General features: G+C 50.5%; 1 protein-coding gene across 1 annotated transcript; it reads left to right on the forward strand.

The window, feature by feature from the left end:
• The first annotated feature begins 6771 nt into the window (after positions 1-6771).
• Positions 6772-9660, forward strand: LOC123165055 (cytochrome P450 77A3). Its single transcript, XM_044582681.1, has 2 exons — positions 6772-8164; positions 8851-9660. The coding sequence occupies exons 1-2, from the start codon at positions 7049-7051 to the stop codon at positions 9319-9321; spliced, it is 1587 nt and encodes a 528-aa protein (XP_044438616.1). The 5' UTR covers positions 6772-7048; the 3' UTR covers positions 9322-9660.
• Positions 9661-14455: the final 4795 nt, after the last annotated feature.

A 14455-nucleotide genomic window follows, 5' to 3' on the forward strand; every position in this document is an offset into this window, starting at 1 on the left:
CTGCTGCTGCTGGACGCGAGACGGCGGCGGATTAACTCGATCCGCCACAGAGGAGGGCGCTGCCCCCAGCGGAGGTCATAGGGAACCTCCTCGGGGGCGCGCTACGGAGCCGTCGAGGGGGCGCGCTGATTGCGCATCGTGGTGGACGGCCGGTGGCGCGAGAAGAACAGGGGGGCGTGAGAAGCAGCGGAAGAATTAGGTTTTGTGGCCAAGGATCCGAACCTAACCTCATGATACCATATAGAAAGATCGAATTGGTATAACTGATGGATTGATTGTATTGCATTGAGGCCTCGGCCGGTATATATGAGAGTACAAGACTTGGGGTGCAAGGCAACCCCGGATACATATGGCAGTCTAGGATATGAATATCTACAACTATCAAATATACTCTAACACGGCGTGCTCTCAGAGGCCACCGCCGCCAACTGCCATCGCTCCATCTTCAAAACTGTATTGATGCATCAACATCCGGCATGTACATATTCAACATCCTCGGCCAACCCAAATACCCACCCGGAGCACTTTCTCCTACTCCGTCCCTCCTTTTGTGCTCTCTATCCACACACTCGGTGACCGACGCGGCCGATGTATCACCACAGGTTCACAACCACTGTCCGTGCCTAGCCAGACCTCGGCCACTCCAGCAAGACGCCTGCCCGCCTTGGCCTATGTCGCCAGTTGCCAAGTCATGGGTAGCATCAAGATCAGGACAGATCGAGATTGACAAGTTGGTCTTAGTAGCAAAATTGCAGGGACTTTTGAGTCTACACTGCTTAGGCAACTCTAACGCGGTTTACCAAATCGACCATAAATGTTTAGGCCGCACGTTCGGATATTCTTTAGCCGTCCAACACCGGTGATCAAATTTGTATGGACTGGTCTAGGCAATGAAAATCTAACAAATCGGCCCCAGACCTAGTGGAGGTTTGGGGGAGCCTGGACATCCGCCACCTACATATTCGACATCGCTGGCTCACCCAAATACCCCACCTGAAGCACTTTTTTCCTACTCCGTCCCTCCCTTTCTGCTCTCTATCCACATACTCGGTGACCAAAGTTGCCGATGTATCACCCCAGCCGCTGCCCATGACTAACCAGACCTCGGCCATTAGCCAGAGGCCTGCCCGCCTTGGCCAATGTCTTCTTTCCACCCCAGATCCCATCGTGGGCTGGTACCAATCACCATTGTTCATGGCGAACACCACGTCCTGCAAGTGTTTGGCCAAATGTCATAGCAGAATATTTTGACGTTGTCATTTTTGAATTTGAAGGAAACACAACGACTTGCGTACTCGATGAAGAAGGATGAATTATTGTGTGATGCATGGTTAGCCACAAATTCGAAAAAATACTAGAATTTTTTTAAAATTCTGATTTTCTTTTTTGCATGGAAGATGTTTGACTGCGTGAAGTCCATGCCAATTTTGTTAGTGTGTTTGGACAACTGAGTAACTCTCAGCACAAAAGACAAATTTTAAGGTCTATGAAAAAGTTTACAACTTTATGCAATGTTCAGACTGATTTTCTTCTTTTTTTTATTCAGAGCTACTTAGTTGTCCCAACGTGCTAAAAATTTGCACGAACCTCACACACTCAAACATTTTTCATGTAAAAAGAACAAATATTTTTGGAATTAATTATTCACTGGGTGCAGATGAGTTCGGGCTCAGAATTGGATATTCGTTATTTAAGGCATTTTAGTTCTTATTAGTAGAGCAATTATCGACCGAGGCCTTGTATTACCCAAACATATACGCTCTATATTTCCGGACGGGTGGAATATATATGAAGTTTTTTTGAGGGGTGATAATAGTTGATCGCTGATCCAAAGGACTATGACTGTGACAGATATATGAAAATTATAATACTTTGCAATATATAATCTCTTTTATAAATTCCAGTAGCCTGAGAAATACTTGTACGTCCCCCATAAAAAAAGAGAAATACTCCCATGTAAATATCAGTGTACTCATTTCCTAATGACAGGAGCGACAAAACTCGATATCCCCTTATGAGGAACCATAAACGCTACAATTGTGCTGTCACTAAGCCTGTCATTGCTGGATTTGGACAAGGAGGGCGGCGGTCTGGTTGATTAAGGATAAGTGGGTTGATATTACAAAATTAAACCGTTTTTTCAAGAAAACTACCTATCTATTTATCTTTAATAATGGCAGTATAATGACACCAGAAATAATAATAAAAACATCTTGATCCGTTGATCATCTAGCGACGACTACAAGCTCTCAAGCAAGCTGAAGGCGTGTTGCCATCATCGCCCCTCCCTTACTGGTGCCGGGTGAAACTTGTTGTGGTAAATAGTCGGAAAATTGTCGTGCCAAGACCCATAGGACCAGCGCACCAGAACAGCAACCGCAAATGATGAAGAGTAGCGTAGATCGAAAGGATCCAACGTGAAGCCACATGAACGTAGACGAACGACAGCCAAATCCGAGCAAATCCACGAAAGACAAATCCACCAGAGACACATCTTCACACGCCCACCAACAATGCTACACGTATCACCAGGATAGGGGCAAGGTGGGGAGAACCTTATTCTATCTTCAAGGAGCCACCGTTGTCTCTTCTTCCTGAGCATGACACTAACAATAACAAAACTAGAAGAAGAGCATCTAAAAACAGAGCTCTCCCGCTGGCAAGGGCTGGGATCCACCGCGACCCCATGGACCTAAGACCACCGGAGACATGGCGGACCGACGGCGGCGCCGATAGGAGGTAGAGGCACCCTAATCTCTTTTTTGGGGGGGGGGGGGGGCGGTGGGGAGGCGGCTGCTACGTGTTATGTCAAACATGACGATTGGATAACATCTAACTAGTATTGTCATTGTCTATGTTCTTCGTAAAACTATATAGTACTTTGAAACAGAAAGAGGCAAAATGGTTGGGAGGCGCATATGTAACAAAGTATGAAATGATATATTTATAAAATACAACAACTAAAAGTGTTAAAAAAACAAAAATAACAATGGCACAAAGCTCTGAGCGAAAAAACAAAGAATGTCGCAAAACCCCAACTCTAGAGGAACTTATGTAAAAAAACACAATTTTTGAGTTTTTGGTCGTAAAACCCTGACTTTTGAGCTAATGATTGTCACAAAGACCCCAATCCCCCCTATGATGTTAAAATTGACCGGCCAAGCCTACTTATCATGACTAACCTGTCATGGTGACACCAGGGGCTTTAACATTTCATTTAACAACATTTTTCACTTTCTAGTTTTTCTGTGGACTTTGAATTTAAGTAATGAGGATTCCCTAAATGTTTTGAAACTGTCCAAGAACAGTAATTAAAATGTTCACTGTGCTGCGAAAATTTGAACTTCTTGTGAAATTTGGTAAAAAATTGAACATTATAATGATGAGTTTCTTAACTTGGCCATCCAGATGAGATGAAACTTAGTCACCAAACTACTTACGATTTTTTGAAAATTTATTTTAAATATTTATATTTCTTGAAAATAATTAGTGAAGTCCAAACATTCTCCTAACTTAAATTTTGATTGAGAGCATGGTTGGTTTGTGATAACGGAGGTTTAGTGTCATTAAACCATAGTCCCCGTGTCGCATGAATTAACACCTTTCTAGCGCATAGCTAATGTATTTTTCCTTTTTTTAGAAGATCTAATGTGTTTTCCCTAAGTCAGTCTTAAGATGGGATCCCCCATATTTGTTATAGTTGGGCTTAAAATCTCGGGTCTTAAGGTGGGTCCACCATAGTTGTTATAGCTAGGCTTAAAATCTCGGGTCTTAAGGTTGACCCCATATGCATGCTTTTTAGCGTGCTCCTAATCGGCGTTGTTGGCGCCGGTTGTCAATCCTGGCACCACGATGGTGGGCCGGCCCATATCGCTAGATCGCAATTTGGGGTCGCGGCTAACAAGTTGACTGGTCAACCGTTGACATTGGAAAAAGAAACAAAATAAAAATCAAGAATTCAAAAAAGTTCAGGGATTTGAAAAAATCACAAACTTCAAAAAAGTTCACGGATTTGAGAAGGAAAATCGATGTTTTTGACAAAATTTCATCGAATTTGAAAAAAAGTTCACGAATATTGAAAAATGTTCATCCATTTGAAAAACATTCATCGAATTCAAAAAAATGTTCATCGATTTTGAAAAAAGTTCATCGATTCTGGAAAAAGTTCATCAAATTTGAGATATTTCATTGAATTTGAAAAAAGTTCATCAAATTAAAAAAATATTATCTATTTTGAAAAAAAGCCATCGAATTTCCAAAAAACCATCAAATTGGTAGAAAAAAAATCATCGACCTTGAAAAAAAGTACATTTATTTTGAAAAAAGTTCGTCAAATTCGACAATAGTTCATCGAATTTGAAATATTCGTGCATTTCAAAAAAAAAGGAAAACAATGATAGAGGGAAAAGTGAAAGGAAATATTATTAATGAAAAAAGTAAAAGGAAATAATATTAAAGAAAAAAACCAGACAAAACCCGTCCAGGAAAAAACGGCAATGAAAAAAGAAAAGGAAAACGGCTGGAAGCTTTGCATAATCGGGGCTTCCGCGAAATGCAGAAAGTATAAGTAGAAAAAAGAAACGTTGTATACAAAAGTGATTTGATGTTAGTGGTAGGTCGTTTGTCTTTGAACCTAGAGATCGCGAGTTCAAAACCTTGCGCCGGTTGGGAAAAAGCATGTAAACAAGCGTTTGAAGTGCCAAATAGGGAATGCCTGCTTTTTACTCATGACACTCTCAATTCTTTCAAAACGGACACACTATTGCGGACTGGTTCTGACTCGTTCATTGACAAGGATATGGGAGTAGGTCATCCAGTCATGTTCGTAAACGCTATTAGTCAGCCGACTGGTCCTGTCTCGTTTATGGACAAGGATATGGGAGTTGGTTATTCAGTCATGTCCGGTAAATGTTTGTCCCTGTTTTTTCCCTCTTAAGTTCACGATAAATAAAAATAGCACAATTCATCCATAAATAGCATGCAAATGTCCTTAGTACAACAATAGTTTAAATGTAAATATTACATCCAACATGATCGAATGTTTAACATTTTTTTTGAATTCATCTATTCCAAATTGAATGATACCCCAGTCAGAATCTGCACATGCCGTCTCACGCACTGTGCCTCTTGAATTTCATCCAACAATATATGAACCTAAAGGAGCTGCCCTGTGTCATGTGGTACCACACAGCGACACGTCCGGCCTATCCAAAGTGATGGTTATCATGTTACAGTATAGTGAATCAATGAATTGACCAACATGTAGCGCAACAAGAAGCAAAACATATGATCCAAATGGTTTGCGAGCCCCGTAGCCACCTTCCCTCCTCTTGTGCAATCACGCCTAAAAACTTCATGACCAAGTTGGAGATGGTATACCATCGATGGGCTAGCAACTTCACATTGCGTTCATGGATCACGTGCAAGTCGTAGGGCTTGAAATCGTTTTTCTCATCAAACGAAGCATGCGTGTTTTGCAAAAAAAAAAAGTCAAGACTCCTTTCCTAATGCCTACAAAGTCCGCAGAGACGACCTTCCATGCATCGCACAACATCTCTCATCCATCACCGAGTACCCTGCCACCGTTCTTACTCTACAAAGCAACAAGAAAGTCAATAAAAAAAGCTCACCATTTTACGGAATACCTGCAGGCGTGGTGTCCGCCATGGACGACGTTGGTAGGTGGCGAATACCTGCCTGCGGGCGAATCCTAGATGGATGACAACTTCGTCTGAGGTAGGCAGGCACGTGCGTTGGAGCTGCGTACATCCGTTAATGCCTAAGCGGCGGCAAGAGAGGTACACCGATGGTGTCAAACGACGAGGGTGCTGATGTAGAGCAAGAGAGGACGAAGGGCGGAGTGGAACGTGGCGGATGTCTGGATGCCCGCAAACCTCCTTCTAGTTTGCGTCTGATTTGCAGAAATTCAGACAAACGAACGCGTCTGTGGACAAATAGGGGTGGCAAACTACACCCGCAGCTCGGTACGGACATATGCGGTCGTTTTGAGGGTCCACCTTGGAGATGCTCTTATTACTTGTTCTAGTGCTATGATCCGGTCTTTGCAGAACCTCCCTCCCAAGGTTTTTAATTTCGAAAACAAAACAATTTTGGACCTCGCCAAAATATGCGATATTTCATAAATTCCAAATATTTTAAAATTATTTTGGATATTAGATTTCAAATTCCACTTAATTATAACCTAATTTAAAATCATTTTGAAGTTTGTTTGAATCTGGCTCGGAATTTCAGGGTTACAAATATTTCGACCCCCACCGAAATATGCGAAATTTAATTAACCCTGCTCCCTCCACATTATTTGTGCGCGGGTCTTATTATATGGCTATTTCATTGCTCAGGAGTTAAGACCAGAAATAAAAAGGAGTTAAGACCAATATTCTTTACCCAATTGGAGAAAGCTAATTGTAACCCTTTTAACAACGCGGGAATGGCAGTGCACCGGCCCCTGGGGGAAATGGCTCTCATGGAGTCGTGGTCGCAGCGCGTTGGACCGCGTCAATCGACCTCCCAACCGCTCCGGCTCGTGCTCACTGACGCGCGCCATTAAAGCGATAGCAGAGCGATGAGCGCAGCAATGCCGCCCGGCCGCTTCTAGATTCCCAGAAAAAGAAAGCCATGGCCAGCTTGCTGCCGCCGGTACACAGTACAATACCAGTGGCGTACCGTCCTACTCCTACAGCTCGCTCGCCAAGCTCTCACGAGCCCGCATTAAAGGACACACACTGGAGCTCGCATTCATGGCCCCTTTCAGATGGTAGATAGCTCGCATTTACGCCCGCCACAGTACTCTCGTCTCCCCCGTCTCGCCCCGGCCCGCTATATATCGCTCCACCCACTCCGCCATTGACGACACTCCTCACCTCCCTATCTAGCTAGCTCATCCATCGAGCTACCTCCTAGGTACGTACACGGTACACACTCACTGCATGTCATTCCTCGTCTAGCTTAGCGCGAGACATCGATCGGTCGCCAGGGAGAGGGATCGAGATCGTGAGCTGGTCGGGCTCGAAGAGGAGGCTAAGGCGCCATGGACGTCAACGACGTGCTGCTGCTGGCGTCGGCGGTGGTGCTGGGGCTGGTGTGGTGGCGGCGCTGCTCCAAGACGGGCGGCGTGGACGGCCTCCCCCCGGGCCCGCCGGGGTGGCCGGTGGTGGGCAACCTCTTCCAGGTGATCCTGCAGCGCCGCCCCTTCATGTACGTCGTCCGCGACCTCCGGGAGAAGTACGGGCCCATCTTCACCATGCGCATGGGCCAGCGCACCCTCGTCATCGTCACCGACGCCGACCTCATCCACGACGCGCTCGTCAAGCAGGGCCCCATGTTCGCCAGCCGCCCGGCCGACAGCCCCATCCGCCTCCTCTTCAGCGTCGGCAAGTGCACCGTCAACTCCGCCCCCTACGGCCCGCTCTGGCGCGCGCTCCGCCGGAACTTCGTCGCCGAGATCGTGTCGCCGCAGCGGGTCAAGGGCTTCTCGTGGATCCGGGAGTGGGCCATGGGCAACCACCTCCGGCGGATACGCGCGGAGCACGCCAAGACCGGCGCCGTCCGCATGATGGCCAGCTGCCGCCTCACCATCTGCAGCATCCTCATCTGCATCTGCTTCGGCGCCAAGATCCCCGACGAGCTCATCGTGGAGATCGAGGAGGTGCTCAAGGATGTGATGATGATCTCGCTGCCCAAGCTCCCGGACTTCCTGCCGCTCCTCACGCCGCTCTTCCGGAGGGAGCTCGCCGAGGCCAAGAACCTGCGCCGGCGGCAGCTCAACTGCCTGCTGCCGCTGGTGCGCGCGCGGCGGGAGTTCCTCCGGACCGGCGGCAACGCGTGCAAGGCGGCCGGGGAGGGGAACAGGGTGATCGGCGGCGTGGAGATGATGAGCCCGCCCGGGGAGGCGTACGTGGACTCGCTGTTCGACCTGGAGCCGCCGGGCAGAGGGAAGCGGCTCGGCGAGGAGGAGCTGGTCACGCTCTGCTCCGAGGTGATGAGCGCCGGCACCGACACCAGCGCCACCGCGCTGGAGTGGGTCATGATGCACCTCATCCTTGACCCGGCGGCGCAGGAGAGGGTCTACGACGAGGTCGTCGCCAAGGCCGGCAAGACCGCCCGGATCACCGAGGCCGACGTCGAGGCCTTGCCTTACTTGCAGGTGATTAATCCATCCATTCCAATTCTAGAATACTCTACATTGTTTATCTTTGACATCATTAACTCTAGCGACAAATCAATTAATTTAGCAAATTGCTTACTACGAAATTTGGGCAAAATCAATTCTACGAAATTGTTGCCCTTAAAGTAGACATTTGGCATTACCCTTGAGAGATGTCCACTTTAGCATTATGACACATTAGCTACATGAACTGATAATCACTAATAAGTTGAACTATCAGCTAATTAATCAACTAAACTTTCACAGTTTGTGATTGGAACACAAGTGTCACACCATCACCATCCGTCGATCGGTCCCATGTTTGCTTTCCTTTTCCTGTTTAAGGACCATCACCACACGCCTGCGAACCAAGATTTCGGCTACTAATTAAGGATAGTTGACGTAGGGATTAAACTAAGCAGACACTCCTGCAGCTGGCCACTCAAGTGTAGCTGGTGTCCAAATGATCAATCATCATCGATGATTTGGACATGAAAACAGATATGAAAATGACGTTTGCTACCTCATCATCAGTGAGCCATGGTCAACTGAAAGCGACCCACAGAGTGCTAGTACATGCAAAAAAGAAAGCTCCAATTTTCGGCGCCAGCAGCCCAGCACTTTACTAATTATGGCGACAGTTTTCTGCCGGCGGCGTACGTGACTGAATATTTTCTTGGTCGCAGGCGGTGGTGAAGGAGACGTTCCGGCGGCACCCGCCGAGCCACTTCGTCCTCTCGCACGCGGCGACGCGGGACGCGGAGCTGGGCGGGTACCGGGTGCCGGCGAACGCCAGCGTGGAGTTCTACACGGCGTGGGTGACGGAGAACCCGGAGACGTGGCCGGACCCGGACGCGTGGCGGCCGGAGCGGTTCCTCGAGGGCGGCGAGGGCCACGACACCGACATCACCGGCACGCGCGCGCTCCGCATGATGCCCTTCGGCGCCGGCCGCCGCATCTGCCCCGCCGCCACGCTCGGCGTGCTCCACATCCAGCTCACGCTCGCCAACATGATCCGCGAGCTCCGGTGGACTCCCCCCGCCGGCGAGGGGCCGCCAGACCCCACCGAGACCTTCGCCTTCACCGTCGTCATGAAGAACTCGCTCCGGGCCGGCATCGTCGAGCGCAACCAGCCGCCGCCGGTGGCCGCGAATTGATTGCCTCCGTCGACCCGGAATGCACGGCGCGGCGCGTACCACGTCACGGATATGTGATTATGGCAGGGTGTCAGTGTCATGCCTCATCAAGAAGATATAGATAAATACTGCGGCGTGACATCGGTTCTGCTTGCAGCTGCTGCTCGTTGGACATCATGATGCAATGCCACCTCTTCAATTTTAGCGTCATGTATTTTTTTCTTTTTTTCTCTTGATTAGTGCTCGAGTCCCTTCTCTTCTTTCTTCTTCTCTTGAATTCTTGATTTGATCCACAAATGTACCTATAACCTGCTGCTGTTCGTTGGAGAATATTTTTGTTGCCATATCCTTGAACAAAAAGATTCGCCAATTCTAAGGAGTAGGCGTTTTGGAGGACGGGCTCCATGAAGCCTGTTTTTTTTTTTTTGCGAGGGTGAAATAGATTTTATTCCAAGATCACAGGGTTACAATCAAGAGGCAAAAGTTCCTCCACACATGATGGTCCTCTACCTAGCCATATAGCAGTAGTACTCTCTGTACGACTATACGAAGGCAATCGATCTGCTACCCTATTTTGCTCATGCTTAATTTTCGATGGTATAAACTCTCTTACACCCATATGATGCTGAATCTTAGCCACAAATGTCCATAAGCAGAAAACCAAAGACTGTCCCCCTTCATTGACAACATTGCTTCCGATGAGTCGGTTTGAACAATGATAGACCCCTCACTATGCTGAATAGCAAGGGCCATTCCTTGCATTAGAGCATGTAGTTCGGCTTCTAGGGCGTCATTGCAGTTAAATATCTTGAATTGGACCAAATTTTAGGTTAATAATCAATTAAAATCCGTATAAGTTAGCACGTGTGTGACTGAAAGCATCAAGTCAGGGCTGCAAGCTGGTTTGGTCAGAGGTAGCAATTGGTGCTTGATGCGCCGAAAGACGCCATGGTTCAGCCATCCATGTTTATGCAGTTGTGTCATTAAGCCGACATTTGAGCTTTGCATCAAGAATAATGGATGTTCGGAAAAGAAGATAAGACGTGAGAGGGACATCCCTTGCAAGCTGTTCCAGCTAACGGACATGGATATGTAGAAGCAGGACTTCACTACAGATGGTTGGTGCGCGGTAGCGATCAGAAGTATGGCTTAGGAAGTGAGTGGCAGTTAGGGATTGGGTTCCATCTAAACTAGGCCTACATTGCTTGGTTATCGAGAGTATTAAAAGTGGAACATTTATGCTGCCATGCTATGTCTAATTAAGATCATGCATGCATGAAAAAAAAAAAGGTTTTTTTACTCAGTCGGCCTCCTCAAAAGACCCCTAAATGCCCGAGAAGACCGGCACCCCTGATAATGGGGCGGACCGGACACGTCTGTCATGTCAGGCCGGTCCATGATGGCCCGCGCCAACCCCACCTTGTCCCCACTAAATCCCCTTCCCCCTCTCGATAAACCCTAGCTTGATCCATCACTCTCCGCTCTACCTCCCCATCGGCTCGCCTCCCCTCTCCGTCCCTTCCTCTCGTAATGTTGAGCACCGGCAGCACATCCAGGTGAGATGATGACCTCATCGATTTGGATGCCTTCTTCAGCGAGACTGGGGTGAACGACAAGGAGGGGCTCGCCAACCGCATCGCGCTCTGGCGGTCGCTGGTGGATATGGGTGATAGATCGAGCTCGGCTTCATTCCCTGCCACCCGGCGACACATCGCGGACGACGGTGTCAGCCCATCGCGCACTGTGCACAGGGCTGTGTGCTCCGCTCCGATGAATCGAGGCCCCGTCCACCCCCCTCCGGCGGTTGCTCCTCCTAGTCATCGTTGGATGTTCGTGCGCGCGCCGCAACTGATGCAACCGCCTGAATCGGAGGGCTACACGCCATGTGAGGCAGCGGGCAAGGGAGAGGGAGGAGGCAGTGGAGGCATCTTCCTCCTGCCGGTCCTGCGTCCCTACGTTGGTCGATCTGGAGGAGCAGCTCCTCACGGCGTTCCTCAACCGCTTCCTGACCACAGCGGTGACGCGGGGCACCTCCACCAAAAGAACGCAAGGTTGGAGCACCTCACGATGAAGAGGGCGGCCACCGACAAAAACACTGCCTGGCTCGCGAAGCAGCAGGCGCGCGCCGTCCATCGTATCGCCGACAACATCTCCTCCTCGTACGAGAAAGGCTCATACGACTCCAACGACACCCCTATCCATCTCCTTTTAGTATTTAGTTATCTTTAGTATGAATATATGTTTGTTTGGTCCGATGAACTATGATGCTGTGTCCGTATGGATTTATGTTGATTTATGAACTGTAGCGGGATCTTTCGTTTTTTTTCTTATTATTATTTTTGGTTTTTGGTTGTGTGCATCTTTAATATCTTTAAGACATTTGTTATCGCAAAGGCTGGGTGTAATTGATTCCTGACCGTTTTGGTTTTTGGATTTTGCTTGCTAGGCTCGCCGGTGGTTGATCTCCAAAAGATGGGCGGCCGCTCGCCAGGATGGTTGACACGGGCACCCGATCCGAGCTAAGATGCCACCCGTTTGGCAGGTGCACGTCGGGCCACGACAGCGTGGTGGCCGTATCCTAGTAGCGGTTGCACACCTCCATCTTCATGTAGGGCCTCTGCCGCGGTGCGGCGGTGGGAGGCGAGATTAAGAAGCCGCCAGCGTTCCTCGGCCCCGACGAGCTAGAAGACGACTCGACTTCATGGTCGTGCTTCCATGACGGCCCCGGGATCCACTTCCACATACCGATTGTGGCCGGCCCGGCGTAGGGCTTGTCAGGCCCGTGTGGGCAAAGAAGTGTATGGAAGTGATAGTGAATGTGAACTCGCCGGTCCATGGGCTAAGCATTGAAAGGGATCCGGGGTGGGGCATCTGGGTGGTTGACATGCGGGCCCGTCCATGCGTTTGGAGGGCAGACACCGAGAGGACACACGTGTGTCCATTTTATTGTTCGTCTGGACACAAATTCGGTCCAATTTGGCGTCGGCAATGGGTCTAGACGGACGCTAGGCGGACAGATTCTGCGTCCGAGGGCGCACGTTGGGCAGTGATATTTGTCCGTCTCGACCCAAATGAACAGTAATGGAACAAGTGCGGTGCTGCTTTGGAGCTGGCCTTAGGCCTGCGACCGATCAAAAGAGGGGGACGGATGCCGGTGGTTGGACGACGGCCGGGCCATGAACACGCGACACCGTAGGTCCGTCGCAATCGATTACACCGGACGAGTTGCCGGGGCCGGGGAGATGAGGTTTGAAGCCTGTTGCAGTTCACTGTACGTCCAGATTCCGGTGCAGGAAGCAAGGCGCCATGCACGGCGACCAGCCAGCCTAGCCATTCTCCATTCTATTCACACTGAGCTACGGATCGAAGACGATGCAGCAGGGTGTGAGAGGAGAGCTGGCCATCTTTGACGCGTCTCGCCCGTGGCTGTCCGGCCGGCCAGTTCGTCAGGGATTCACATGCCCACATTCACTGCGTTAACCCCACCCACGGCAATAACCAGGCAATAAATGGATCCAACCCCCCCCCCCCCCCCCCCCCCCCCCCGTCAGTCCGTGTCCGTCGATCCAGCACCGCGTCGATCTCATCTTAATTTCTACCGCGCGTGAATAGATGGATTCCTCTTCTAGATGGATCATGCATGCACCGTGGCGTCGTTGTGTCGTACGCGAGCGGACGCCGGGGATGCAAGAACAGATGGGGAATTGAACGCGGGCTGGGCCACCGGAGTAACTCCGGCCGGCCGGCGTGCTCTCCTCCCGGCCGGCCGCGATCCGCATGGCAGCATGGCAGTTGATCAATGCGTTGTTATTACCGTGGTCCTGACCACGGCGAGTGGCCGCACCTAGTCCAGCAGCTCAATGCGCATGCTACACTCGGCTGCAGCAGCAGCTGCTTGCGCTACTGACAAATTATGCCGGCACATGCATGAATGCATGTCCTGGACTGGCCGGCCATGCCAGAGGGTGCATCTACCTACATAGTACTGTCACATTGTGTTTGCGACTCTTGTCAGTGGCGTAGAGGAGCCCAACGCTGAGTGAGTCGCCCGGAGCTAGATGGAGATGCATGGAATGCACCGCCATGTTGACCACGCCTTGTACAGCTCGACACAGCGGTTCTCTAAACAACGACGCCATGAGAGCAACTCCAATGGGCGACCCATTTCATCCGCGGCCGTCCGTTTGGGTCGGCGCGGACAGAAAAGGCGGCCCAACGCGCTGACCCAAACGGACGCGCGTTCGTTTTTCGTCCGCGGGCGACCCATTCCCGGCCCATTTTTTAGCCTGATTTGCGTCGGTGTGGACACGCGACGGACGCGCGCGTTCGCCTACTCCTGTCCCCGGGCCCGCTGGTCTGTGGCACATTGGCCTCCCCTCTCACCCCTTCCCCCCGGCCAACAAGCAACCCTCGCCCCGCCTCCTCCGTCACCGACGCCGCCGCCCATTTTTGCCGGCGACTCTTCTAGCTGCCGCCGCCTCCACATTCGCCCAGCAACGCCGCCCCTGCCCCCAGTCGCCCGCCGCCGCCGTTTTGCCGCCAGGGAGCAAACTGGTTCCCGCCGCCGCTTCCCCCACCGCACAGCCGCCCGCGACCAAGAAGACGCCTCGCCGCCCCCGCCACATCCGACCGGCACGCTCGTCGGACGCCGTCACACTCGTCGGACGCGGCAGGGCAGCTAGCTGGTCTGTGGGCGCCGCGTCTCCCCTCGCCGGCCGTTTCCTTCTTCGACGCCCGCAAGCTGTTCGACAGTTTGCCAAGGTACGAAAATGGACTCCGCCGACGAGTTCTTTTTTCACAATTTCCTTTGCGACTCTGATGATTCGTCGTCCGACGAGGAGGAGGAGATATTGGCTGCTGTGTTGGTCCATCACCACCTCAACAACCAGCGGCCGTTGTTCCGTGGCTCCATTCCGGGCCACCTTCCGGCGTTGAATCGTAACCGAGAGAGCGGACATTTCCTTCTCTGGAAGGACTACTTTGATACAACAAACCCGTTGTTCAAACATCACAAATTCCGCCGCCGGTTCCGTATGAGTAGGCATGTTTTCAACCGTATTAAAGAGGGAGTGGTCGGCTATGATGACTACTTCGAGTGCAAAGAGGATGCCGTCGGCAAGATTGGTTTCTCCTCTTATCAGAAATGCACTGCCGC

The sequence above is a fragment of the Triticum aestivum genome, chromosome 7D (genome assembly GCF_018294505.1).
Source record: "Triticum aestivum cultivar Chinese Spring chromosome 7D, IWGSC CS RefSeq v2.1, whole genome shotgun sequence".
Classification (NCBI taxonomy): domain Eukaryota; kingdom Viridiplantae; phylum Streptophyta; class Magnoliopsida; order Poales; family Poaceae; genus Triticum; species Triticum aestivum.

Bases quoted from the DNA above. Each gene is read 5' to 3' on its own strand.
- LOC123165055 (XM_044582681.1), top strand. From the start codon at position 7,049: ATGGACGTCAACGACGTGCTGCTGCTGGCGTCGGCGGTGGTGCTGGGG. The intron at 8,165-8,850 runs GTGATTAATCCA...TCTTGGTCGCAG, and splicing joins AGGCCTTGCCTTACTTGCAG to GCGGTGGTGAAGGAGACGTT.